The following is a 27,148-nucleotide window of genomic DNA, read 5'->3' on the forward strand; positions in this document are numbered from 1 at the left end:
AAACCATCGTAAATGTCACTGCTCCATGTTTTATTCAAAGGAAGTCGTAATTTAAAGTTTATACGCCTTTTAATGACAGTTATATGGTCTACAATGTATGTCACATACAAAATGTCCTGTTTCACACCCTCTACTGACAATAACAAATTGGCGAGAATCGCGAACTGGTACCACCTGCAATCGTAAATTTTACGAGGGTTTTCTAACCTAGGCTTAATAGTGCTAAATGATATTCATTGTACAAGCTTGATTTCCCCTGATACAGGGCGTGACTGACACAATTCTGACTGATTAATTATCTACTCAATAGCCGCTTATGTCAGATAACACGTTCTCGTAGATGATTTGAGTCGTCTGCGAAAAGTGTGGGACTGCAGCTAATACGATTCGCCAAATCGTTAGGAAAAAAATGGTTCAACGGCTCTGAGCACTATGGGACTTAACATCTTAGGTCATCAGTCCCCTAGAACTTAGAACTACTTAAACCTAACTAACCTAAGGACATCACACAACACCCAGCCATCACGAGGCAGAGAAAATCCCTGACCCCCCGGAAATCGAACCCGGGAACCCGACCGTGGGAAGCGAGAACGCTACCGCACGACCACGAGATGCGGGCCAAGTCGTTAGATTGTACCACAGACATTGATAGTCCTGTTCAATGAAATTTACCGCATGTCAGTAACTTGTTGCCACAATATTTCGACGCAAAGTCTTCTTGCCGTCTTCAGGTGCATAATGACGAAAGTACATTGAACTCTCCTGTTTAAAACGGCACAGGCGCATACGTGGTACACCAATCTGTCACCGCGCATACGTTGCTTCTGCTGCATATCTGTGCCCTGCTGCAAGCGCCCTCCCCGGTGAAAGCTCGCCTCGTACCACATCGATCGACTGCACGACGTAAAATCGCAGATTGATGCAGGTTACGCAGTACACGAAGTTTTGCTATGAAACGACCCCTGCAGTATCTAAATGGATTTACAGGGTCCCAGACGGTCATATTTTCACTGATTGTTTGACGAAGAAGTCCCAAAAGATTGAAGTATGAGCTACAATTTTATTGCGTTGTATTTCATCGAATGCCGGCCGCGGTGGTCTCGAGGTTGTAGGCGCGCAGTCCGGAACCGTGCGACTGCTACGGTCGCAGGTTCGAATCCTGCCTAGGGCATGGATGTGTGTGATGTCGTTAGGTTAGTTAGGTTTAAGTAGTTCTAAGTTCTAGGGGACTGATGACCACAGCAGTTGAATCCCATAGTGCTCAGAGCCATTTTTTTCATCGAATGACCAGTAGAAACAGTGTTCTACGATAGCACATTTGCTGGCTTAGAGGAGGTCAATACGACGCTGACTTTGCACGATACATTCCTGAAAAGTATGCGCCTTTTTGCCCTATATATGATTTGCTACACTCGCAAACACCTGCCTTTCGCAGCTCTAACTCGTCTTTGACCGATCACAGAAGCGTCGAAATTTCTGTTGTGCCTATCATACATTCCTGGTGCCCAACATAATTAAATTTTGTGTTTGATGACTGTATTCAGGATATAATACTGTGTCATGGCTGTTAGAGAATATTCAGTGCAAACGTCAACCTGGTTGATATCTCATACATAAGAATTTTCTTCAGGTGACATCGGTGTGATACTGACTTCAAAGCTCTGCAAAATTCATAACACACCGACTTCGCAGGGTTACCTATATCTGTACATCTTGATTTCAGATATACTATCACAGAACTGTCTTTAGTGAAAACAAATTACTCTTGATTACCACCCAGAAACGTTACGGTGAAGTTTCACCATCGCGAGCCTGAGTTCAATCATTTGCTGCCAGATAACACGTAAAGAAAATTTGCCTGACGCTATTCGTAGTTGTGAGATTATGGTATTTGCAGTCACAACATTATTAACCGAAAATACATACATTGTATTGTATTGTATTTTAACCGGGGTCCTAGAAACGACGGAGAGGCTCCGAACCCGCCGCAGCTGCAGTGGTCCACAACCCCACGACGACTACCGCAGTCGACTTCAACCCTCCTCCGCCCCACACTGAATTCAGGGTTATTGTGTGGTTCGGCCCCCGGTGGACCCATCAGGGAACGTCTCACACTAGACGAGTGTAACCCCTATGTTTGCGTGGTAGAATAATGGTGGGGTAGGCGTACGTGGAGAATTTGTTTGCGTAGCAATCGCCGACATAATGTAGCTGAGCGGAATAAAGGGAACCAGCCCGCATTCGTCGAGGCAGATGGAAAACCGCCTAAAAACCATACACAGACTGGCCGGCTCACCGGCCCTCGACAGAAGTCCGCCGGGCGGATTCGTGCCGGGGACCAGTCGCTCCTTCCCACTCCGGAAAGCCGTGCGTTAGACTGCTCGGCTAACCGGGCAGACCAGTACATACATCAGTATTACATACTGATGTTTGTTTGACATTCGCAGTACGTTTAATAAACTGACGGAAAAAAAATCACAACACTAAGGAGAAGCTGTGCGAAATACACGAAAGCTTTAATGCGATAAAGATACCATTATCAGCACGTCCCGGAATTTGAATGAGGTCGCGTAAGAGGGCTACGAGAAGCTGTATGTTCTTTCTGCGATATTACAGCAACTCTTAGCAGAAATGTAGCCACTGTATATGACTGCTGATAGAGATGGTCAACAGGATGTGCGGTTGCAAGAAGACCGGGCTCTGGCCGGCCACTTGACACAATCGAGAGGAAAGACCACCGTGTTCGGCGTATCGTATTGCAACTGAGGCAGCAATTTGAGCAGAAACTGGCACCACAGCGACCCAGTGAACTGTCATAAATCGGCCATTTCAAGGGCAGCTCCGAACCAGACGCCCTGTAGCGTGCATTGCACTGATACCAAACCACCACCATCTGCGACTTCAGTGGAGCCAAGCGAGATCTCATTTTAGGTCAGGCTGGAGGTCTGTTGTATTTACTGATGAAAGCTTGTCCTGATTCGGTGCCAGTGACTGATTTGTGTTGGTTAGGAGGAGGCCAGCTGAGGACCTGCAACCACCCTATCTGCGTGCTGGACACACTGGATCTGCACCTGGAGTTATTGTCTAGCTTGCGATGTCGTATGACAACAGGAGCACTCTCGTGGTTATCCCACGCACCCTGCATATTCGTCGTCAAAGTTTCAGTCGACCACGTTTGATCACGTAGCATTCATGACCACTGGCAGAAGCAGCCCAAGATCAAGAACGTCTCTTACACGGTCCAGTCTCATTAATGTGAACACCCCCTATGTTCGACGTCAACATCACAGACGTCACCTGACAGCTCTAGCAGTGGAGAGTATTTAAAGCTTGTCGGAGGGATAGGGAAAATTGTGCTGTCTTTGTCGTAATGTGGAAACGGAGCTATTTATCGGTTGTCCAAAAGGGCATTATCATTAGCTTTCGGGAGAAGGGTGGAATTATTTTCAAAATGGCTAGTTTGTGTACTGTTAGCTTGTAGACGTCGTTAAAGTATACCGTGCATTGCAAAATGACGCTATTCACAACCGGCGCCGAGACAACACTATTGCCCTACGGGCCAAAGATGACAGTGGTGAACGGCGGCTGTAGACATGTGTACGGGCGAATAGACGTGCAACTGTTGAGCAACTGACCTCCCAGGCGGACCAAGGGGCTACCAGCAATGTGTCCTCAATGACTGTTGATGCGAATGGGCCTTAGCAGCAGACGCCTCATTCATCCACCAACGTTAATTGCTGTTCATAGACGATGAAGACTTGAAGTTTCATACCAATACAGCAACTAGACACCGATTGGGTAATGACTTATGGCCTTCTGTGCCGAATAGCTTTTTATGCTCCACCGGGACGATGGCCGTTGCCGTGCATGGAGTGAAACGTCTGAAAGGAAAAACCCAGCGACAATCGTCGGAAGGATCGATGTCAGAGGATATTTTTTGGTTGATCTCGTCCTTCTGGTAGGCACTATGGATCAACACAAGTATGCCTGTATCCTTGGGGATCATTTTCAACCCCACATGTAGTATGATTTTCCTCAGCACGATGGAATCTACCAGCATGACAATGCAACGTGTCACACAGCTCGGAGTGTTTGTGTGTGTTTCGAAGAGAATTAGGATAGGTTCATTTTACTCCCGTGACCACCAAACTCCCCGAATTTAAACCTAATCGAGAACTCTGAGAGACCACCTCGATCGAGCATTACGGGCCATGGATCCGCGACAGAGGAACCTCTTGGTCTCTTCGCGAGGTATATGTAGGAGGGATCAATATACTGCTTGAGTCTTCGGTGAAGGTATGTTCTCGAAACTTCAACAAAACCCCGTACCGATCTGCTGAGCGTCTCTCCTGCAGAGTCTTCCACTGGAGTTTATCTGTCATCTCCGTAACGCTTTCGAGATTACTAAATGATCCTGTAACGAGGCGCGCTGCTCTCCGTTGGATCTTCTCTATCTCCTCCATCAACCCTCTCTGGTACGGATCCCACACTACTGAGCAGTATTCAAGCAGTGGACGAAAAAGCGTACTGTAAACCGAGCACGTATGTTCAAATTTTATACAGCCCTCATGCAGTCCTGGCTCAAATATGGATGCTAGATTTACGGACCAGTAAACCTTCATGTGCTAAAAACTGGACGTGGTACACCACGGTGATATTTGGCTAACGACGGAGGCTTATCGAACAAGCCCAATGCCTAGCTCCTGTGCAGATTCTGGTGAGCCCCTACAGTCCATATGACGGCTCCTGCTCATGTTGCACCATGTATATGAGCCATATCTGTTTTCGAATCGCCAGAGTCCATATCAATTGCCCGATCACCAATGGAAAGTTTTTACGACAACCATCTGTAGGCAACGATGCGGTTTAGGATCTGTGTGAGGCAGAGTTTTGAGTTATTGCAGGTTGATAGAATTTATATCCAAAGTCACACGTGGAGTAGTGGATCCTCCAGCCTGCCAAAGAGGCCCAGGCTAATTTTAAAATTTATGTGGTGGAGGGAGGTCTGAACTCCAGATACGACTTTATAAATAAATCTTATGAGGTTCTAAGCCGATACTCGGATTTTATTTCTGTTTACACTGGTTGATCTAAACAAGAAGACTGTGTCGGTTACTCGTTCGTGTTTGCCGAATGTGTTTTCGTAATAAGCTTCCCAAAGTAATGTTTGTATCTATTAAGAGGATTTTTTTTATCCTGAGGGTACTGAACCAGACGAGACGATATGATGGGAGGAAGTAGCTCCTCTGCTAAGATTCCCAAGCGCTCTTTGGGCCACTGAACACACGCACTCTGCAGAGAGGATGGCTCGGGATACCTTGGGAGCTTTTCTTCTCTTGCATAGGCAAGAGAAGAGGTCATTTGCTGCTTAGTACCAGACAAATGGATATCGGGGGAAATAAGTTTGCTGAAGCGGTCGCCAACGACGCTTACTCTCTCCGAATCGCTCCTTGTTCAGTCCCCCACGAGCAGTCCTTATGTACGTGAAGAGAAATACTGTGTATTGGTGGGAGGTTCCGTGGCGATAATTGAAGGGGTATAAGCCACGGTCAGTTAAATCTGCTATGTGACAGTGGCTTGTATCCCCCCGACCAAGGAGAGCAGAAGTACACAGCAGAGTGTTTGGATTCCTCTACGGGGGAGATCCCATCAGTGTATACAACATGTAGAACATGGGTGTCGGCACGTCACATTTGAATTGTCTGTCTGAGGCCTCATCGGTAATTTCCACAGGACTTGCCTTTTATTTCAAATGATAATGAGACTAGTGTGGTATAGGTTACTAAGTTTTTTGTGTTATCTGGTCTCCTTCAAAAAATTTTAGGATGGGGATTTAAGCGTTTACGGAGTAGCTGGGTCAGCCGTCATTATTAAGGAGTTATCCATTCATAGCAGTTTGGTCCCCTTTTAAAGTTTTTGTCCTGTAATTTTTGTATTTGATCGACATCGTCGTTTTTATATGTTTGAACCCTCTTTAGGTTAGTATTGGATTTTAAATGCAATTCGTTACGTTTTTGTGTTGTTACTGACTGGTCTTAGACCTTCCTCTTGCCCTAGTCGATTTTAATCAGAAACTTCTTAATTATCTTCATTTATTTTATATAGGAGCACTTATGACCGAGAAATACAGCGCCCAAAACTATAAATATCAGATTCTTCCTCCAATAGTAACTGGGAGCCTGTCTCTCGAAATTCAAGGACTCTGAGCCTAGTACAGATTCCGAGCCCATATATTATACGTTAAATAGTTTCCTAACAAATTAATTAACAGTAGTAAACACCTGATTCTTAAAGAATCGGACTCCCATGTATAAAACAGCTTCAAGCGCTTGATTACTATACAAATGAGTTAATGTGTCAAATATTTTACGTCGAGAAGGTAAGCGAGAAAAAGTTTTGAAATTATGCTTGAAGTTTATTGGAAGTCTCTAAGTGCTCTTATCACGAAACACTGGATGGATATATTCTAAGTAGTATGTGCTATATTTCAAGCGAAAGCAAGTTTTTTACGCATCTCAATCTTCAGGACGTCACATCTCCTGAGCTATATGTCGCACAATGATATAATATTGCACAGCCGCTAACAAAAAAGTAATAAATTCAAACGTCATGTCTGATGATGAATTTCAGCTGTATGAACAGCGAAACTGAAGGAGGCGATAAACTTTCTTCCTTTCATCATTTTGTGAGGAGCGTCAGGGAATTCAGTAAAGGTTTGAAGTCATGTATAAGGTTTATTGGAGGCCGCTAAGTGCTCTCTCTCTCTTAAATAATAGATAAGCAATGTACGGGTATTAGCATGTCGTCAGTTACGCTGCCTCAAAACACACACACATTTTCTAACTTTTATATTTGTCTTATTCTGTTAAGCTCTTAACATAAGAATACGTTTTAATCAGTAGATTTTGATAGTGTTTTAAAGTTTTAAATTCGGTTAATAACAACACAAAGCACTAATAACCAAATTTTTGTTGCACCTGGAAGCCGTTAGATAGGCAACGGCAACTGGTACTGTATTATGTGTTCTATAAAGTCACATAGTAACAAAGACTGAGCTGCGTATTCTGGGCAAGAAAATGCCACAACTTATTTTACTACTTCTTGTAAGCAACGGTCCGTTGATCTGTTTTAAGTTCAAATGGCTCTAAGCACTATGGGGCTTAACATCTGAGGTCATCAGACCCCTAGACTTAGAACTACTTAAACCTAACCTAAGGACATCACACACATCCATGCCCGAGGCAGGATTCGATCCTGCGATTGCAGCAGCCGCGTGGTTCCGGACCGAAGCGCCTAGAGCCGCTCAACCACAGCGGCCGGCCTGTTTTAAGTGTTTGTTTCTGGCAAAAACGGCAAATTGTAACCAAATTTACAAAATATCTGGAAACAAATCGCAGTGAGAATTGACGTACAACATTCTTTGGGATAAAAAAGTTTCCAGCATTTATTTTACTTCCACGCCCACGTTCAAGGTTACGGGAATTCCACAAACATCTGTTGTACTAGAAACCTCTCCTGTTCGCTTGTGAGCTGTAATATTAGAGCAGAGTGATCAGCAGCCTGTTTGTGATGTAATACCAACAGCTGACGAAATATCTTCTGAGACGTCGGCTGTTCGAGAGGACACTAAACAGTCTGCAATAGTTGCGTGAAAATGAAAGAAGAAAGTCATTATTATGGTGGTCTCACAAGTTCAGTCGAGAAAATAAAACTGTTCGCATGTTTTCATAAGCTCGGATACCTTCGGCCGTGTGCGAGACTCGCTGGCCGCTGTGGTCGGGCGGTTCTAGGCACTTCAGTCCGGAACCGCAGGTTCGAATCCTGCCTTGGGCATGGATGTGTGTGATGTCATTAGGTTAGTCAGGTTTAAGTAGTTCTAAGTCTAGGGGACTCATGACCTCAGATGTTAAGTGCCATAGTGCTTAGAGCCATTTGAACCATTTTTGAACGAGACTCAGGACGCAACTGATAGCGTCCTCGTACTCGTCCGATAACGATGGTTTCAATTTTGTCTGAAGAGGCAGACAGGTGTGGCGTTCAACTTCGCTGTTCCTAGAAGTGGATAAAGCGGTGGCTCGAGGCAGAGGTAAATGGCGGCTTCGGGGTTCGGGTTTAGGAAAGACGTCGACGCCTTAGCATGGAACGTCTGTTTTCAAACGCCATCCAACTCAAGAATGAGACTTAATTTCCCTGAAAGCTCGAAAAACATTGGCAACTGCCTACGGGGCGCTGTTCTGAGAGCTCACGGGGCCGTTAATAAACAGGTCCTCTCTGATTATTACAGACTTTAGAGGCTTCTCTTCACTGAATTGAATGTAGATCGTGAATGGCACAGTGCCATCTTTTCATATCAGTCAATAGTTAGCTCAGTGAATGAGGCCTACAGGCTACAGGGAGCACGTTACGATCCAGAGTACATGACGCTACATTCGCGTGTTGGTCGCAACACATTCACGTGCTGGGGCTGGATGTTATCAGATGGGGTCGAGATACTTCAACGAATTTATGGTCGTCTCGCCGCGGATCAGTACGTGCACGTCATGAAACGTACTAAGGTGTCGAGTGTGAGGATGCGCTGTTCCAAAGAACTGATCCAGTTCCAGCAGGACCATTGACATTATCACACGAGTCGAATTGTTCAGGAATGGTTTTCGCAACATGCTAACGTCGATCTGATCGACTTGTCTGTACGGGCGCTGGGCTTGAATCCCATGGAAAATTCATGGGCCAAAATGAAGCGTCGCGTGAACATGCATTAACCGATGCCCACCGCACATCTGAACAACTGTGGTATCTAGTGCGGGATACATGGGAGAGGCTCGTGGTCGGTGAGACTTATTTTCAGAGGCTGATCGCCTCCATGCCTTGTCGGTTGAGGCAGGTAATTGATGCCAGTGTCGGTGGAACTCATACTAGCATCATCACTGATGTGCAGCTGTCCTGGTCTCACATTAGTCGTCTTCATACTACAACATTTGATATAGACTGAGGTGACAAGTCGTCGGATACCTCCTAACACCGTGTCGGACTTCATTTCTCCAGGTGTTGTGCAGCAACTCGTCTTGACGTGGACTCAACAAGTCGTTGGAAGTTCTCTGCAGAAATATTGACCCATGTTGCCTCTACAGCAGCCTATAATTGCGAAAATGTTGCCGGTGCAGGACGCTGTGCACGAGTTGAACTATCGCCTGCGTCCCATAGATGTTCGGTCGGATTCATGTTGGGCGATCTAGTCGAGCAGACCAGTGTCTCGAATTGTCCAGAATGGTCTTCAAATCAATCGCGAACAATTGTGGCCCGGTGACATGGCATCGTGAGTGGTTGGAAATGGTCTTCAAGTAGCCGAACATAATCATTCTCAGTCAATGATCGGTTCAGTTGGACCCACTCCATTCCATGTAAACACACCCAAAACTATTATAAAGCCACCACGAGCTTTCAAAATGACTTCTTGACAATTTGGGTCGATGGCTTCGTGGGACTGCGCCATACTCGAGCCCTATTATCACCTCTTGCCAACTGAAATCAGGACTCATCTGACTTGGCCACAGTTTTCCAGTCGTCTAACGTCCAACTGATATGGTTATGTTCCCAGGACAGTCGCTGCAGACGATGTTGTGCTGTTAGCATAGGCACTCGCGTCGGTCATATATGCCATAGCTCATTAACGCCAAATTTCGCAGCACTGTCCTAACGGATACGTTCGTCGTACGTCCCCCCATTGATTTCTGTGGTTATTTCACGCAGTGTTGCTTGGTTGTTAACACTGACAACTCTACTCAAACGCCGCTGCTCTCGGTAGTTAACAGAGGACCGTCAGCCACTGCATCGTCCGTGGTGTGAACTAACGCCTAAAATTTGGTATTGTCGGCACGCTCTTGACACTGTAGATCTCGGAATACTGAATCCGCTAACGATATCCCAAATGGAATGTTCCGTGTGTCTAGCTCCAACTACCTTTCTGCGCTCAGTCTGTTAACTCCAGACGTGGTGCTAAAATCACGACGGAAACCTTTTCACACGAATCACCTGTATACACATGACAACTCTGCCAGTGCACTGCTCTTTTATACTTTGTGTACGCGATACTACCGCCATCTGTATCAGTGAGTATGGCTATCCTATGACATTTGTCACCTTAGTGTAACTGTATGTCAGTTAGTTAGAGATCCACGTGAAGTCATTGTACTTTAAATTTGATTTGTTAAATTGGTGGTGATTAATACATATAAATGTAAAAAAGGCACAAAAAATCACTTTGAATCGAAATAGATATAGTATCCTAGTATAAGATGTCTCCGAAATCACTTAACATCGACCAGTATAACAGGTAAACCCTAAAATAATAATATTCTCTTCCATACTGCCTCTGAAAAATTTTCTGCTTTTATTGTGCAAAAGTAGTGCAGTCATGGTATAAAAAAGTTCTTTTTCAAGTTAACATTCTTCGAGAGTCCACGCATAGGATTCCACGCATATGAATCCAGTGTCTTCTCCTTCAGATTGCACATCTGAAGCACTGTTCTCAAATTTCTGTCACTTCCCGAATGACAGGAATATTATATTTTCTGTGTTTTTCTCTCTCTCTCTTTTTATTTTTCAAGAGCAAAACTTTCGCTTCTGTCCCCTTTGGTTTCGCTACAGCTTTCTTCCCTTTGAACTGTTTCAAAGTTCCCCTCTGTGGAGACGATTTTAACTACGTAACAGATTCAGAACCAGCTGGTTCTAATAGAGCTGGTGGCACGTGATGTGTTTTGCTGATTTTGGGAGTTCACCGAATAGCATTTACTCTGTTGTGTCACCTTGTATGTCAAACTCTGGCATATTGCAAAGTCATTGTCTCTAAGTATATGCCCGTTACATGGGAAGAGTTCCGTTATCTATAGGCTGTTTGTAGCATTTTCCATTATTCCTGCTCTCAAGTAGGCCAGTCCAAGTTACCTAGTAATCAGAAATGAGTTTACTGCTTCACGTGGGTTATTTGCACACCAGATTTCTACTTCTTGTAGCTAATGCGGTCTAAACGATTCCATAAATTCCACAAAAGACGCTTCATTTTACGCTTTGAAAGGGGTATTAAACAGATGACGTCGATACGGTTTTCTCTTGCTTTGTCTATCACAAAATTCTGACATGATGCCCTCTACTATTACACAATGGGATAATCACTAGATGGCTTCAAAAAGTTCATAGACTTCTCATACAACTCAGTAAAAATATGAGTCTGAATACAGCTGCTAGGGGGGCAAGCTGCACTCATAATCATATGAATATTGGTGTAACAGCAACTCAACTTCAGTTACGACAGCCGTACAAGCGCACACACCCGAAAAACTCGAAATTCAAATCTTATAAAATCAAGGTTTCTGAGATTTTATTGTCATTATTCTACGCCTCAGGCGCTGTGAGAACTAAGTTCTGATACTTTCAAATAGAGCAGAGCACTTACTTTAGTGAGAAACTAGCTGCCTCACATTAGCGAACTCTCCCATAGCGGACACGTTTCTTCTGTATTTAAAATAATGTGCAGTAATGATAATAGCATTTGTGTAAATTAAAAACAATGGCAAATCAGAACATAAATAGTGATTTTCTTAAACGAAATCCTAATTGCAGTAAGAAAAGCCTAGTGCACTCTGTCATCTGGCGCCTGTAGTTTCATATCCACAGACCACCGAAATTTTCTTGAAAACTGAGAAGAAATGAGCCATAATTTACATTGGAGAACCATATTTTACGCTTGTCCTGTCAATTACAATGTAGTGCAATTTCCAACCTGCCTTTCTCTTGCGGAGTGTTATACAGTTCCATCCACGTTGTAATAAATATTATCTGACCAAATTTAAGTGTCTTATTCAGATCTATTACGCTGAATAGTTAAACCTATTTTTCCAAGCATATTTGTAATTTTACTTAAACACCAAAATTTATGAGCTCATCATACTCAGTGTTATCTTAATGATTTTTTCTGCTTCACCTGATTTCTCTTTCTGTCTACTACTTACATTTAAAACTTCCTCTTCGTCAATTTTAATAGAATCTGATTGTTTTCGGTATTGAGAGCGATAGTGGATTTTAATGTTCCCGAATCAAAGGATAAAAGTATTGCTGTTGAGATTCGTGCTTACAATTGAAAGTGAAATTTGAGAAAGAAAGTACGTCATTACCAGTTTCATTCGTAGCAAAGAAATGAAGGATTATTCTATTTGTTACTCAGTTCTACATTTGAAATACGAGTTACGTAAACTATAAAACTTCGTCAGAAGTCCGATTTATCGAAAATCACTTACTTCTCAAAAGAATAATATTCTCTTATGCTATAAAATGAATGCCTTTAAAAATATCTTGGATGAACTTCGTCTGAAATTTTGTGAGTTTTGTGATACAGTTTTTGTTAGTTCTTTTAAAGGCTAGAATAACATTCACCAGTGTTGTAAGCTACAACAGAAAGGGTGTTGGCGTCTACCAGGAGGCGGACGAAAAAATATTGAGTAGATGGCGGAGGCGAACTCTGATTCAACGAGTGACGAGAAGGCACTTTGTCTGAGAGCTATTTGTTCGCTGACGTTAACGCCTTTTTCGTACTCCATCTTGCCTGCCCGTCAAATCATTACACATTTCGTTATCACTGTCGACATAATTTCCAATACTGCGTCTCGGTGGTATGATAATATGCTGCCGTTATAACCCAAGATAGGCATTAACGGGGCGAAAGTGTTGCCACAATTTGTGACATATCTGTACACACCGAGAATGTCCGACGTGGGACTTAGCCATTTTCCGTGCAAACAGTTTTATTTTGTTGATTGTATATAGTTAAAAGTTGCATTACAAAAGATAATTCTACTCTTGCAGTAATCATAAAAGAAACTTTACCAATGACAACCAGAGAAGATCTTGGTTGATACTATTGTGAGCGTAGCTCTGTCAAATTTAAGAATTCTTCGGGTATTCACCAGCCAATCTACGCCATAACTAGGGTTGTTGGAGGCTCTACTGACCCTTGCGAGTTCCTGACACGTCGACATTCCGGCCCAGGTGAAAGATCGTTGGGAGTAGTTAACTGAAGGAATTCAGGTTATGATTTAAGGCACGAAACTTGACTAAATAGACTATAATATGGACACTGCAAACACAAGTGTTTCTATATCTATTTATATAGCAATAATACATTGCCGAACTCTAGAATCAGAAGACTGGATAGTATATGATTTTGTCCGTAGCTGTTATTCAGCTGCTGCTCTGTGTAATCTCGCCAAAGTAAAAATCATGTCTTAGCCGCACAAAAATTTTAATTTCAGTTTACCGGTTTCAATAGATTAATCTGTCACCTTCAGAAGTTTTATACAGTCTTAAATCACATGCTAGCGCTGGTTTTCAAATGTTCTGTGAATGCTACAGCCCTTACTTTGCAAGTATGTGTCATCACTTCACTTCAAGTAATCAGCTTGTCGGTTCCTATTCATCGCATATACGAGTACTCTTTGAATGACGTCTTCATCGTCCAATCGTTATTTGATGTCGGTTTACCTATGCTTTAGGCCTGTTTCAAACTTAGGAAGATGAACGACTCATCTGCCTGAACTGCTTAAGTGAAATTAAAATTTTTCTGCAGCTGATGAAAGATTTTTATTTTGATGAAGGAACAGGTTAGCATAACCGTAAGAGGAATTAAATAAGATGAAACAGGATGTATTAGCGTGGTCATAAGTGTCTCGAAAAACTGAAGACTCCAAGTAGTATTAAAATCAAGTCACGCGTTTTACTACAGAGGAATACGGCAGGGAGGAAATTCAGATGTACACTATACTGTAGACAAGAGAATTGTAAAACAACGTTGTATGTATACTGATGCAATCTCAAATAAAATAACTAGAGCTGATTTAAAATTATGCAAGAGATATTTCGTGGGAATCCATCTGGTAGGTATATGCACCAAAGTACTCATTAGGATGGTATGAGAGAACTTAAGAATTATACATGCTAGTAAATGATAGAAAATCCAACTAAAATATGATAACGTTGGATTTTAATTCAGAAGTAGGAAAAATCTACAGAAATATTTGTCAGTAGCAAATTTCTAAATGACCTCAGGAATGACAAAGCTCTTACATTATAAGAATTCGCAAGGAATAAAAAGATGTTTGAAAAAATCTATTCAAAATTAGCGAATACCTTTCTTCAATTTAATACGGCTGTAGATCGTCGGTAGCAATATTTCCTTCGGACATGCATGCATGTATACTGTATCGTACGCAAAGACGCTGCAAACCTGAAAAACAGATTTGTTCTGAACACATTCTCCCAGGAGGAAACAAATAGAAAACTGACGTGGCAAGGAGAAACTTGAACTAAAATGGAAACAGGTCCAATTGTATCAAATACGAGGGTTGGAACTTTAATAGTGGCAACTATTTATTTACAGCTCGTACAAAATAGATAAGTGTTTCAAAGTTTTACTGACTTTCAAAGTAGTCACCAGCATTGTGTATAACCCGTTGCCAGCGATGTGGAAGTCGTAGGATACTCTTACCAGTGCCAGTTGTGTTGACAGTTCGCGTGGCGCGGTGTATTGCCCAACGAATTTGTAGCAGTTCTGAAGCGAATGCCGTGAAGTATTTCCTTCAGTTTAGAAATCGAATTGAACTTACGAGGGCTTAAGTCAGGGGAGTGCAGTAGGTGTTATAGCACTTATCAGCCCCATCAGTCAAACAAATCAGTAACAGCTTGCACTGTGCGTGCTTGAGCATTGTCCTACAAAATGGTGGTCAAGTCCTGCAGAAAGTGTCATCATTTCTGTCTCTATGGTGTTCATTTTTGGATCATAACCTACGACCAGCTTAGAAGTGATGGCACTTTCTGCAGGACCTGACCATCTTTTAGCAGGACACTGCCCAAGCAGGTACATTGCAAGCAGTTACTGATGTTTTTGACTGATGGGGCTGCTAAGTGCTATATCGCGTACTGCACTCCCCTGAGTTAAGCCCTCGTGAGTTCAACTCGATTTCTAAACTGAAGGAAACACTTCACGGCATTCGCTTCAGAACTGCCGGCCGCGGTGGTCTCGCGGTTCTAGGCGCGCAGTCCGGAACCGTGCGACTGCTACGGTCGCAGGTTCGAATCCTGCCTCGGGCATGGATGTGTGTGATGTCCTTAGGTTAGTTAGGTTTAAGTAGCTCTAAGTTCTAGGGGACTAATGACCACAACAGTTGAGTCCCATAGTGCTCAGAGCCATTTGAGCTTCAGAACTGCTACAAATTCTTCGGGCAATAGACCGCGCCACTCGAACTGTCAACACAACTGGCACTGCTACGAGTGTCCTACGACTTCCATATCGCTGGCAGCGAGTTATACATAATGCTGGTGACTACTTTGAAAGTCAGTAAAACTTTGAAACACTTATTTATTTTGTACGGGCTGTAAATTAATAGATGCCACTATTAAAGTTCCAACCCTCGTAACTGAACATCGTACAAAATGTGACGGCCCTTAACGATGTTTCAATTTCAAGTGATCACAGACTCGTAAGATGCAGAGTAAAAGTGAATACAAAACAAGATAGGAGCGGATTCATTACGTAAGAAGTTAGAAATGTAGATTACCGGCATTTATTTAAGAATAGGGAGATATGCTAAAGATGTGCAAGCTCATCATTATATAAAATTACGATTATAATGTGTAGACGAAAGTGCAATTATTTATCAAAATAAATTTTACAATGTAAAAAGCAAATCAAAATGTCAAATGGAACGTGGAAGCTATTAAAGAGAAGACGGGAGCTTGAAGTAAATGATAATAGGGACATGGTGGAATATGCAGAATTAAACAAAACTATTCGTAAATGTCTAAAAGAGGATGTTAGAAGATACAATGACAATATGGCAAGAGAAAGCGATGCAAACGATGAATGTATTAAGAAGACAAAACAGAAATCTATACTAGGTAAATAACTTTTCATGATTTACGACCGCAGATGGCAGGGGTAACTAACAATAAGTAGAAAATCATGTAAGTACTCCAAACCTTCTTTCAATGTTTGGTTAGTTCAAGATTAGAAAAATTATACAGTAAGAAAAATTTTAACATTATGAATGTAATGCCCATGCGAAGTGTATAAATTCATTTGAGGAATGAAGAAAGGTAAGGCTCATATAGAGGATGATATTTCATTAGCAACTACTGAAGCTGGAGGAAAAGCTGTACAAAACTTTATCTCATTTTTGTGAAAATGGAAAGTTGCCCAAAACTGTACTAATACTGTAGTTAATCTACTTCGAAAGAAAGAAGACAGACAAGATTTAAAATAAATTTAGAGCTATCAGCCTCCTCTTCGTTCCTTACAAGATATTCACTAAATTTTCACCAACCAGATAACAAAGAAGCATTGTAATCTGGCGAAGCAACAAGCAGACTTTGAGAGTAGATATGTCGTCATGCACGATTTGTGAATAGTTTACTAATGTATAGAACTAAACAATGAGTATGGATGACCACTTATTCTAATGGAAAAAGAACCTCTCAGATTGTAACACTTGGGGCCACTCGCTGTTAACTGTGTTGCAAATCTTCTATTAACTGCAACATAGCTCTAAGCAAATTTTGCACTATCTAAACAGCTGCTCCAGCTTCTCTGCTGACTAAAAACAACAAATCTAACCTATTTTACTTTTTATTACAGCGTGACATGTCCTTGCAGCCATCCACATGTCGGTCTAAGTCATTCACGAGGAACGTCAGGATGATTGCTTCAGCAGAACTACAGACTAGTCCTTTCTGTTTATTTGAACAGAAAAGATACTGGTCCAACTCTAAATATCTTCATGTCGAAGGAACATCAAAACTGAACTCTTCTTTCGCCCTCCTTACTCCTCTCCTTCCTTCTCCTCGTTCCTTGTCCCTTCCATCCTGATACTCAAAAATGTCCTCTTGGTATATAGAAAACATTTTTACTTAACTGTTAATGTAGAAATATTTGACGCTGACTTTATTGTGTGTAAAGAAATAATGAGCATTTGCTTTACACAGTGAAGTCAAAGTGTCGAAGTAACGTGCTCATTCGAAATTAACGTGTCCCGTTTATACTCTGTAGTCTATTTGGTAATTCTATATTTTGGTTTTGACTTTGATGTGGAAAAGAAAACATTTCTTTCTAAAAGTTTATTTAGGAAAGCCGATTAGCTTGTTAGTCCAAAATAATTCTTTTCAGGCAGCTGCACAAATTTAGGAAGACTGACGCATTTCTGTATACACATCCGCGAAATGAGAAAAGAGAGGCTCATCTTATAAAAAGACGGCTTTGTGGCACACAGGAGAACAGGCGTTCCTGGTGAGCCTGGAGCACATACGGTTCAGCTGTAGTGTGAACACAATAGCAAACAGGGAAGGCAGACTGATATACAGAAATAGGCAAACAGCAGGAATTAAAATGAGAGCGAAGGGCGCTGCACCAAACGAAAGATGTTGTAGAGGAACAAAAGCGGAGAAGTGCGAGCAGAATTCGCGTTCTGAGGGTTCCGTACAAACTTAATTATGTATATATGTAGCTGACCTGTACGTTTTGGTGTGTGAGTATCAGCATATGTGACATAAATGACCATATCTTTTGATTGCATTGATTTAGAAGCTTAAGTTCTTTACACCTCTCCTGCTTCACCCAGGAATAATTGCACTTCACACACTCGCGTGGCTCTCTGGACAGTCCTAGTTGGACGTATCATAATTCTCTCTCTCTGGCACAAACGGAGCTCATCCGTTGACAAAAACTGGCTCAAATGGCTCTAAGCACTATGGGAGTTAGCATCTGAGGTCATCAGTCCTCTAGACTTACAACTACTTAAACCTAACTAACCTAAGGACAATACACACATCAATGCCTGAGGCAGAATTCGAACCTGCGACGGTAGCAGCATCGCAGTTCCGGACTGAAGCACCTAGAACCGTGGTCGGCCATCCTTTGACATCAATACGTAGTTATTTCTCTCCATGGAGATTAGCAATGTCTGCTACTTTTCACCTGTACAAATTTGCCCTTTGATTCCCGTTTTGCTGGGTAGGGTTGGATCGTGAAACACTGATTGTGCACATCCATACTTGTTACTGGGTACCAAACCAATAAATGAACATGTCTCCATTAGTTTGAATCTCAACTGTTGCCGTATAATAAAACAATGACAAATTCTGTTCCATTGGTTCTACTATATGCTACAGTTCAGCCGTTAATTCTTATTGAACCTTCCGCAGGCCAGCTAGGAATTGCCGTGGAGGTAGCAATGTAGGACTTAATTGTCTGTGTACTTCACTCTGCACCGCCTCTTGCCACTTTGCATCACCTAGGCTGTCTGTCAGGGATTGTAGCAGCATTGCTATGGTGAGTTTTACGTCTAGTAAGAATAGCCGAGCTTGTTCAATGTCAAAATCCCGATTGATTGTTCCCATAGTTATCTTCATATACTCTATCAGTTCCGCAGTGCTGGTGTTATTCAACAGAAGTTTGCTCCAGATTTTCTAACTGTGTGGTAAGTCACTCCACTGTTGTTCTATTGCTATGCGCTACTCCCCGTAACTGCCTCCCCCCCCCCCCCGGGTATTCTTTAATTCCTAGATGTTGTCATTAGTTGCAGTTTCAAACATCGTCTTCAGCAACTTTATACCAGCATTCAATCATTCCCTCTTCCGTCGCATCAGCGTACGTCGAGCTAAATACAGCACTTGGCAAACAGATTTCTTAATCGCTCATACGAGAGTCGTAATCCCTGGTACTCTTCCCGTATTTCCCCCAATATTCCGTAACTTTCAGCTTAGAAATGAATCCCGGCGAATGTCTCTTCCAGTCTTCGTATCTCATCTGTTACATTTCATATATTATATGTTAGCCTTAATTATCACAGCTGACTTGTTAATAAGACGTACTCCTGCCTGAAAAACAGCACTACACTTCTGCTTAGAATCACTGGTTTCGTATTGCGTCCACTACTTCTCCCCGAAGAGATGCTTGTGTCCATCCTGGTCTTTCTCGATGGTAACGCCACCTGCGAAAAGGAATTCGCATCATTCTCTCTTCCTCTCTCGCAAAAGTAGTCGTATATGGTTTATTATTACATCAGGTACCGTATTACAGAAGCATATTTCCGTCCACTTATTAACTAATTATCCATCACAAATCTTAAAAACAATGCAACTTAACTCACAAAATCACGACAACTCCATCGTAATAAGGCAATGACTGAACTATCACGTATTTTGTCACAAAACCATTTATATACATCGCACAATTCGATATCTACGTTTAACGACCTAACAGTTCAATTTCAAATCGTCAGCTCTACTAATCCGGATAACTGAAAACGGCCTCTAGCACCATCTCCTCACTACTTCACGTCCTTACCTTTTCAAAAAATTTGAATGTTCTCACACAAGTAATTAACTAGTTAAAATTGAGTGCCTTTATCAATTAAGTAATCACTCTCATTTATCGATAAATTACGGGGTCCTTTTTATTAATTACTTTAGTTGGAACATATGCTGAAAATGGATAGGTTGTAGAATGAACTGTCAACTATTTTTAAATAACGAAAAGCTGGAGAGCTATTTTGATTGTTTTTATTTGTACACTATTGTAACCAGCTAATAACTGAAATGCTTTACAGTGTGCCTAGTATGTGATACAGCTGTGACATAAGCAAACGGAATCCGAACACTCCAGGCAATGTAAACTGGCCGTTAATTAACACTTCACTTCCTACCTGCTTTGACATCTTCAATTTTTGTAGTCCTGTCAGTTGCGTGTAATATTACGGTATACGGATAATTTTTGCTTTATGGAGCGTGTGACTACAACTGAATGAAACATAATATTCGTGCCATACGCGCTTCGCCTTTATTTTCTGCAAGATATCTTAAGTGGCAGGTTGCGAGGACGATTTTCTACATATTACGTTCCTGTTGAATTTTTGGTGTTCAGTTCCTAGTGCTGTGAAATGTGGGGAAAAACCGCAAATTGCCATTTATAAGAAGAGGAACAACACCAAAATTGCAACAGGAGCGTAATATGTAGAAAATCATCAACGCAACCTGCCACTGAAGATGCCTTGGCACGAAAGTTGTGTTTCATTCAGGTGTAGTCAGACGGTCCATAAAGAAAAAATTATCAGTACACCGCAATACCTGCTTTGATTTTCTTCTCCAGTATCCACGATAGGTACAGTGCAGTTCATGAGTATCCAGCAAAGGCAAGAGCTGCTACTTACCGTGAAATGTTCCAACTAAATTTTAGTATAGCTAGTAACTTAAGTGTTTTCTTTGTTTTTAAAAGTTCAACGGCCTCAAAACTCCGTTAATAACGTTAACTTTAATATTGGAAGTGCGTTCTAGAACTTTATGAAGAAGCATAAACAGTGAATTCTTTAATTAAAATTTATTGTGCCTTGAGACATGAGAACATAGTGTCATGGCACTTTACCTGTATATTTACCGAGGGAAAGGATTGTATGTACCTTACAAAACTCTTCAATATGTATTCAGCAGATTACTATAACTGTAAATGTGTTGGGAAACTAAAATGGTGAAGCTACACAGTTAAACTGCAAGAAATATTTGATTATTTCTATTACTTGTTGAGTGTAGAGAAATGGATGCTTACAATTTGGTTTTTAACATAGCAATTACCATTGACTGTAAAATATCTAACATTTATTATTGTCATAAAACAATTATGTTAATCTTACTGGTAATCTGTGTGTAATTCTGTCAACAGTAACAAGAACAATTAATATCATTTCTCATTACTTACAAATTGTAAAATATTTTTGCTTACATCAATTATTATTGAAATTGCTTAACTATTGTTGCTGGGTTGGCTTTAAATCAGCAAGATCACTTTTCTTAACAAATACTTCAGTAACACTTCTCTTACTTTGCTGGCTAACTAAATGTTTACCTAATGGAAACAAAAGATCGTATTATGACTTAATTGATGCTAAATACCGATTATTATACTGCGTGGCTTAAAGCCTTTGCTGTATGACAATTTTGAGCTAAACCGAAAGACAACGTATCCGTAAAAGTTCACTGTTATCAAGTATTATGAAGCAGTAGTAACTTTACTTTCATAAGATATTTAATGAAGTTCTGTATATGCAATCACAGAGTTGCTGGAATTAATAGGTTGTTTTTCGAAAACAAGAAAACACTAACCGTCTTTCATTCACTTATTATTGCTAATACACCGATCTTCTTACTTCTAGTTGAAAAAAGCAATAGTCAGATCTTGCCTTATTGAGTTCGTGGTAGACGACTTTTGTGCTCAGATAATTGTTACCTTTTTATGTGGCTTCATGTGCTTTTAATCATGTAGGAGTAACTAATTCTTCTTGGTGTGATCATTCATGTAGCATGAAGCGAGGAAGTGACAAATAAATTGTATTTTTGCTACACAAGCAAATAAAAAGACGTGTGCCATTAAAATTTACTGGCTATTTATTTAAATATGATGTGGAGCTTAAGGCTTGTGAGAAGTGTTTGGAAATGATCGACGGTCGAATTTAGCTAATAGCACAGGCAATAAATAGATTACAGCATGCATGGGTAATGTCTCCGTGCTTTAAACATACTGAAACTGTTGATCCGCACAAGAAGAACATTCTGTTTTCGACTACGTTATCAGTGCACCGCCAAAGCTACCATTTATTTTGTGTTTACACCTCACTCTCGATGTAAGATCTATTTCAGTGTTCTTCACCAGTATTGTTCCTTTGACAACGGCAGTCAATTAATACACACTATGTGTTCAAAATGGCTCTGAGCACCATGGGACTTAACTTCTGAGGTCATCAGTGCCCTAGAACTTAGAACTACTTAAACCTAACTAACCTAAGAACGTCACACACATTCATGGCCGAGGCAGGATTCGAACCTGCGACCGTAGCTGTTGCGCGGATCCAGGCTGTAGCGCTTAGTACAGCTCGGTCACGCCGGCTTGCCTGTGATCTAAAGTATCCGGCTGAAAATGGCATACAAGTTTGTGGCAGCCGGCCGCGGTGGTCTAGCGGTTCTAGGCGCTCAATCAGGAACCGCGCGACTGCTGCGGTCGCAGGTTTGAATCCTGCCTCGGGCATGGGTGTGTGTGATGTCCTTAGGTTAGTTAGGTTTAAGTAGTTCTAAGTTCTAGGGGACTTATGACCACAGTTGTTGAGTCCCATAGTGCTCAGAGCCATTTTAACCATTTTGAAAAAGTTCGTGGCGCCCTCCATCGGTAATGCTGGAATTCAGTATGTTGTTGGCCCACCCTTAGCCTTGATAACAGCTTCCACTCTCGCAGGCATACGTTCAATCAGGTGCTGGAAGATATCTGGCAGAATGACAGCCATTCTTCTCGGAGTGCTGCACTCCACACAACGTTTTTCCACTGTTCAATCGTCTAATGTTCACGCTCCTTACACCAAGCGAGGCGTCGTTTGGCATTTATCGGCGTGATGTGTGGCTTATGAGCAGCCGCTCGACCATTAAATCGAATTTTCCTCACCCCCCCGCCTAACTGTCATAGTACTTGCAGTGGATCCTGATGCAGTTTGGAATTCCGGTGTAGCTGGATAGATGTCTGCCTATTACACATTACAACCCTCTTCAACTGTCGGCGGTCTCTGTCAGTCAACAGACGAGGTCGTCCTGTACGCTTTTGTGCTGTACGTGTCTCTTCACGTATCCGCTTCACTATCACATCGGAAACAGTGGACTTAGGGATGTTTAGGAGTGTGGAAATATCGCGTACAGACGTATGACACAAGTGACATCCAATCACCTGACCACGTTCAAAGTCCGTGAGTTACGCGGAGCGCCCCATTCAGCTCTCTCACGATGTCTAATGATTACTGAGGTCGCTGATATGGAGTACCTTGCAGTAAGTGGCAGCACAATGCACCTGATATAAAAAAACGTATGGTTTTGGGCGTTTCCGGATACTTTTGATCGCATAGTATATATATATATATATATATATATATATATATATATATATATATATATATATATAATGTGTAATAGAAAAAAAGGCATTTCACATAAGTCGTTGTTTATAAAATCCATGCTCGATTTTCAGACAGAGGAAAAATGGAAACAACAGCATCTACCTTCAACGATATTACTGAATCATGAAATGTATTCGCAGTTGCGACAATCGGCTATATGATGGACACGTTCCATTACCTTGGAGATTTGCACATCAATTTGGTCCTACGGAACTAGACATGTAAAATAAAATAAAATAAACGGAATGACGACAGCGAAAATTTATGCCGGACCGGAACTCGAAAAAAAATGGCTCTAGGCACTATGGGACTCAACTACTGTGGTCATTAGTCCCCTAGAACTTAGAACTACTTAAACCTAACTAACCTAAGGACATCACACACATCCATGCCCGAGGCAGGATTCGAACCTGCGACCGTAGCAGTCGCGCGGTTCCGGACTGCGCGCCTAGAACCGCGAGACCACCGCGGCCGGCCGGAACTCGAACCCAGATTTCTCGCTTTACGCTAGCGGTCACTTTAATCGCTTTAGCTATCCGTGGATAACTCATGGACCAACCCAAACTTCCACATGCCGTCGTTCATGCGTCACAACCTGCACTCGAACACATTATGTAATTTCCATGGGGGCGGGCATTTTAAAGGCAATTCGCTGCCTGGTATCTATCGGTGGATGAATACGATACTGCAAAAAGGAGAAAGGAAGGTTGGGTTAAACATCCCATCGACAGAGATGTCATTAGAGACAGAGCACAAGCTCGAATTGTGTCAGGAATGGGGAAGAAAATCGGCCGAGCCCTTTCAAAGGAACCATCCAGGAATTAGCCTGGAGCGATCTAGGGAGATCACGAACAACCTAAATAGGAATGGCCGGACGCGGGTTTGAACCTTCGTCCACCCGAATGCGGGTCCAGGGTTCTAACCACTGCGCCACCTCGCTCGGTACGATAATACAGTGCCTGTGTTAAGAAATACGATGGAAAGTTCCTTCGAACATGCATGCGTGTACGAAGTAAGAAGAACGATGCAATGTCCTTTCGGACATGTATGCAGGTCCGACGGAACTTTGCAGCGCACTTCATAACAGCACAGGCACTACAATATCGTATCGAGATTATCAACGTAGTGTAATAATTTTGCTGTGTAATCATTTTGAAACATCAAATAGCTGCATTCTTTTTGTCAGTGTATGTCTGTTTCATATTTCTTTTCAGTATTAACATCAGGACCCATCTCAAATGACCTCAGAGTGTTCCTTCAACTGAGGACAAATATATTGTTGTTGTTGTGCTCTGAAGCCAGAAGAATCATTTTATGCACATCTCCACGGTATTCTGTGCTCTGGAAGTCTCTTCATCTGTACAAAACTGCTGTAACTTACATCCACGTGATCCTTAGTACTGTAATCATCTCTTGGCCTACCTCTTCCGTTTTAACCCCCTATTGCTTCCTCCATTACCAAACTGGCGATTCCTTCTTCTACTCAAGTTACGCCATAAATTTCTTTTTTCTCCAGTTCGGTTCAGTACCACCGTATTGGTTGCCCGAACCACCCACCTTATCTTCAGCATTCTTCTTTAGAACCACTATTCAAAAGCTTCTATTCTCTTGTTGTCTGAACCGCTTATCTGTCACCTTTCACTTCCACAGAAGGTTACACTCTACACAAATGCCTTCAGAAGACTCCCTAACCATTAAATTTATATTAGATATTTACATTTCTTGTTTCTCAGAAATACTTTTCTTGTAATTACCAGTATGCATTTTATATCTTCTCAACTTATCAGTTATTTTACTGACCATGTAGCAAAACACCTACATTATTGCTTAAGTCTTATTTCCTAATCTAATTCACTTAGCATCGCCTAATTTAATTCGATTGCGTTAGATTTTCCCTATACTGCTTTTGTTATTGTTCATCTTATATCCTCCTTTCACGACACTGTATGTCCCGTTCAGCTGCTCTTCCACGTCCTTTGCCGTATCTGAGGTTTTGCTGATGACGCTGTAATTCTGTCATAGTTTTCATTTCTTCTCCCTGAACTTCAGTTTGCTTTCCACCGAGCGAGGTGGCGCAGTGGTTAGCACACTGGACTCGCATTCGGGTGGACGATGGTTCAACCCCGTCTCCGGCCATCCTGATTTAGGTTTTCCGTGATTTCAGGCAAATGCCCGGATGGTTCCTTTAAAAGGGCACGGCCAATTTCCTTCCCTAATCCGAGCCTGTGCTCCGTCTCTAATGACCTCATTGTCGGCGGGACGTTAAACACCAATTTTCTCCTTCCCTTTCCAAATTGCTCCTTGGTTTCTTTTATCGCTTGCTCAGCGTACAGACTGTCCGGCCCCGGTAGCTGAGTGATGTCGGAATGGTAGCTCTGTGTGTTCGGTCAGAGAAGCGCTGACCTTCTGTAATAGAAAAACTCAGTAAAGGAACCAATGATCAATTTTAACGGATGTCCTATGACGTCCATCCAGACCAAACGCAACGAACATTACCGAACAAAATAAAAAATAAATAAAAAATAAAGTGGTCAGCGCGACAGGATGTCAATCCTAGGGCCTGGGTTCGATTCCTGACTAGGTCGGAGATTTTCTCCGCTCAGGGACTGGGTGTTTTATTGTCCTAATCATCATTATTTCATCCCCATCGACGCGCAAGTCGCCGAAGTGGGGCCAAATCGAAAAGAATTGCACCCGGCGAACGGTCTACCCGACGGAAGGCTCCAGTCACGCGACATTTCTTTTTAGTGGACAGACTAAGTGACGTTGGGGATACGCTACTACCCTATCCCACTCCATTCTCAACGACTGCTTCGCTTTATGTCCTCCGACTATTATAACTTCAGTCTGGTTTCTGTACGGTTTCTAAATAACCTTTTACTCCCTGGTTCAAATGGCTCTGAGCACTATGGGACTCAACTGCTGTGGTCATCAGTCCCCTAGAACTTAGAACTACTTAAACCTAACTAACCTAAGGACATCACACACATCCATGCCCGAGGCAGGATTCGAACCTGCGACCGCAGCAGTCGCACGGTTCCGGACTGCGCGTCTAGAACCGCGAGACCACCGCGGCCGGCTTTCGCTCCCTGTATTTGTTCTCTGCTATCCTGTAGAAGTTACAGTACAGTTTTGGATTTCAGGGAAAGGTACTGAAGTGCTCCAACTGACAGGTGCTGAAAAAGTGTTCTGATATGTTTACAGGCGGTGGTCGCGAGGCGGAGCCGCCGCAGCCGCAGACGCAACCGGAGCCGTCTTTCGACCCGTCGACGCCGCTCAACGTGACAGCGCTGGTCGGAAAGTCTGCGAGACTCACCTGCCGAGTTCGCAATCTGGGCAACCGCACGGTCAGTCGCTGCGCGCCAACAATCTCGTGTACTATCCCACCACTGTATTATTGCTCTTGGACCCCGAAGTTACAGTAAACAAGTACAGTGGTGGCGAAGGAAAACGCATTGCACTGTGAATGCTTTCAGGCAGCTGTGCATGCAATATGAAGTGGTTCAGCACGTCCTGGCGAAATATCAGTATAACAGCTCATGATAAGCCCAGACCCGTCCTCACTCCCAGGTGAAATAATACTGTGCTCGACTAATAGCAGCCTCTGTCCGCTGAGCATGTTAAGGACATGACCGTCGTCTCAGCACCGTCATGTTTACGCCCGAGAAACGAGGGAGGGAGGTAACAATAACGTACACTCTTGTATTCTTACAAGCTGAATGCGTGCATACCACACGTTTATAGTCCAATGCCCTGCTTAGCACAACAACTAAACACTGACCGTCAGTTTTTTGGTCAACATTGGAGTAGTGAGAAACCGTGAAAGTCTAGAAATTACACAATGAATTTTTGTGCGAATTTTCATATCCAAACGAAGAGTAGGCAATGAACGAAGTGGGTAGTAAATTAATCAGCGTGAGTTTTAATTTTGCAAAGAAATACTTAATTGCTTAAAAGTAATAAGGGATACAAACATTAAATTTAGTGGCTTCAGAAAAAAATTTAGAAAAACAAGCATGTTAAATATTTTGTGAAATAATTTGCGTCAAAATATGAAATAAAATAGATTAGAAAAATATTTGACGCACCTTTGAATGATGCTCGAAAATCATGTACAACAAATGAAG

At 42.2% G+C, this 27,148-nt stretch overlaps 1 protein-coding gene across 2 annotated transcripts in view; it reads left to right on the plus strand.

The window, feature by feature from the left end:
• Positions 1-27,148, plus strand: part of LOC126297578 (protein turtle homolog B-like) — a 476,180-nt gene that overhangs the window by 183,982 nt on the left and 265,050 nt on the right. For both annotated transcript variants that reach the window (XM_049988544.1, XM_049988545.1), the window contains exon 2: positions 26,226-26,368. In XM_049988544.1, the coding sequence (XP_049844501.1) occupies positions 26,226-26,368 (143 nt within the window). The remainder of the gene's footprint in view (positions 1-26,225; positions 26,369-27,148) is intronic.

This window comes from Schistocerca gregaria, chromosome X (assembly GCF_023897955.1).
Source record: "Schistocerca gregaria isolate iqSchGreg1 chromosome X, iqSchGreg1.2, whole genome shotgun sequence".
Lineage (NCBI taxonomy): Eukaryota > Metazoa > Arthropoda > Insecta > Orthoptera > Acrididae > Schistocerca > Schistocerca gregaria.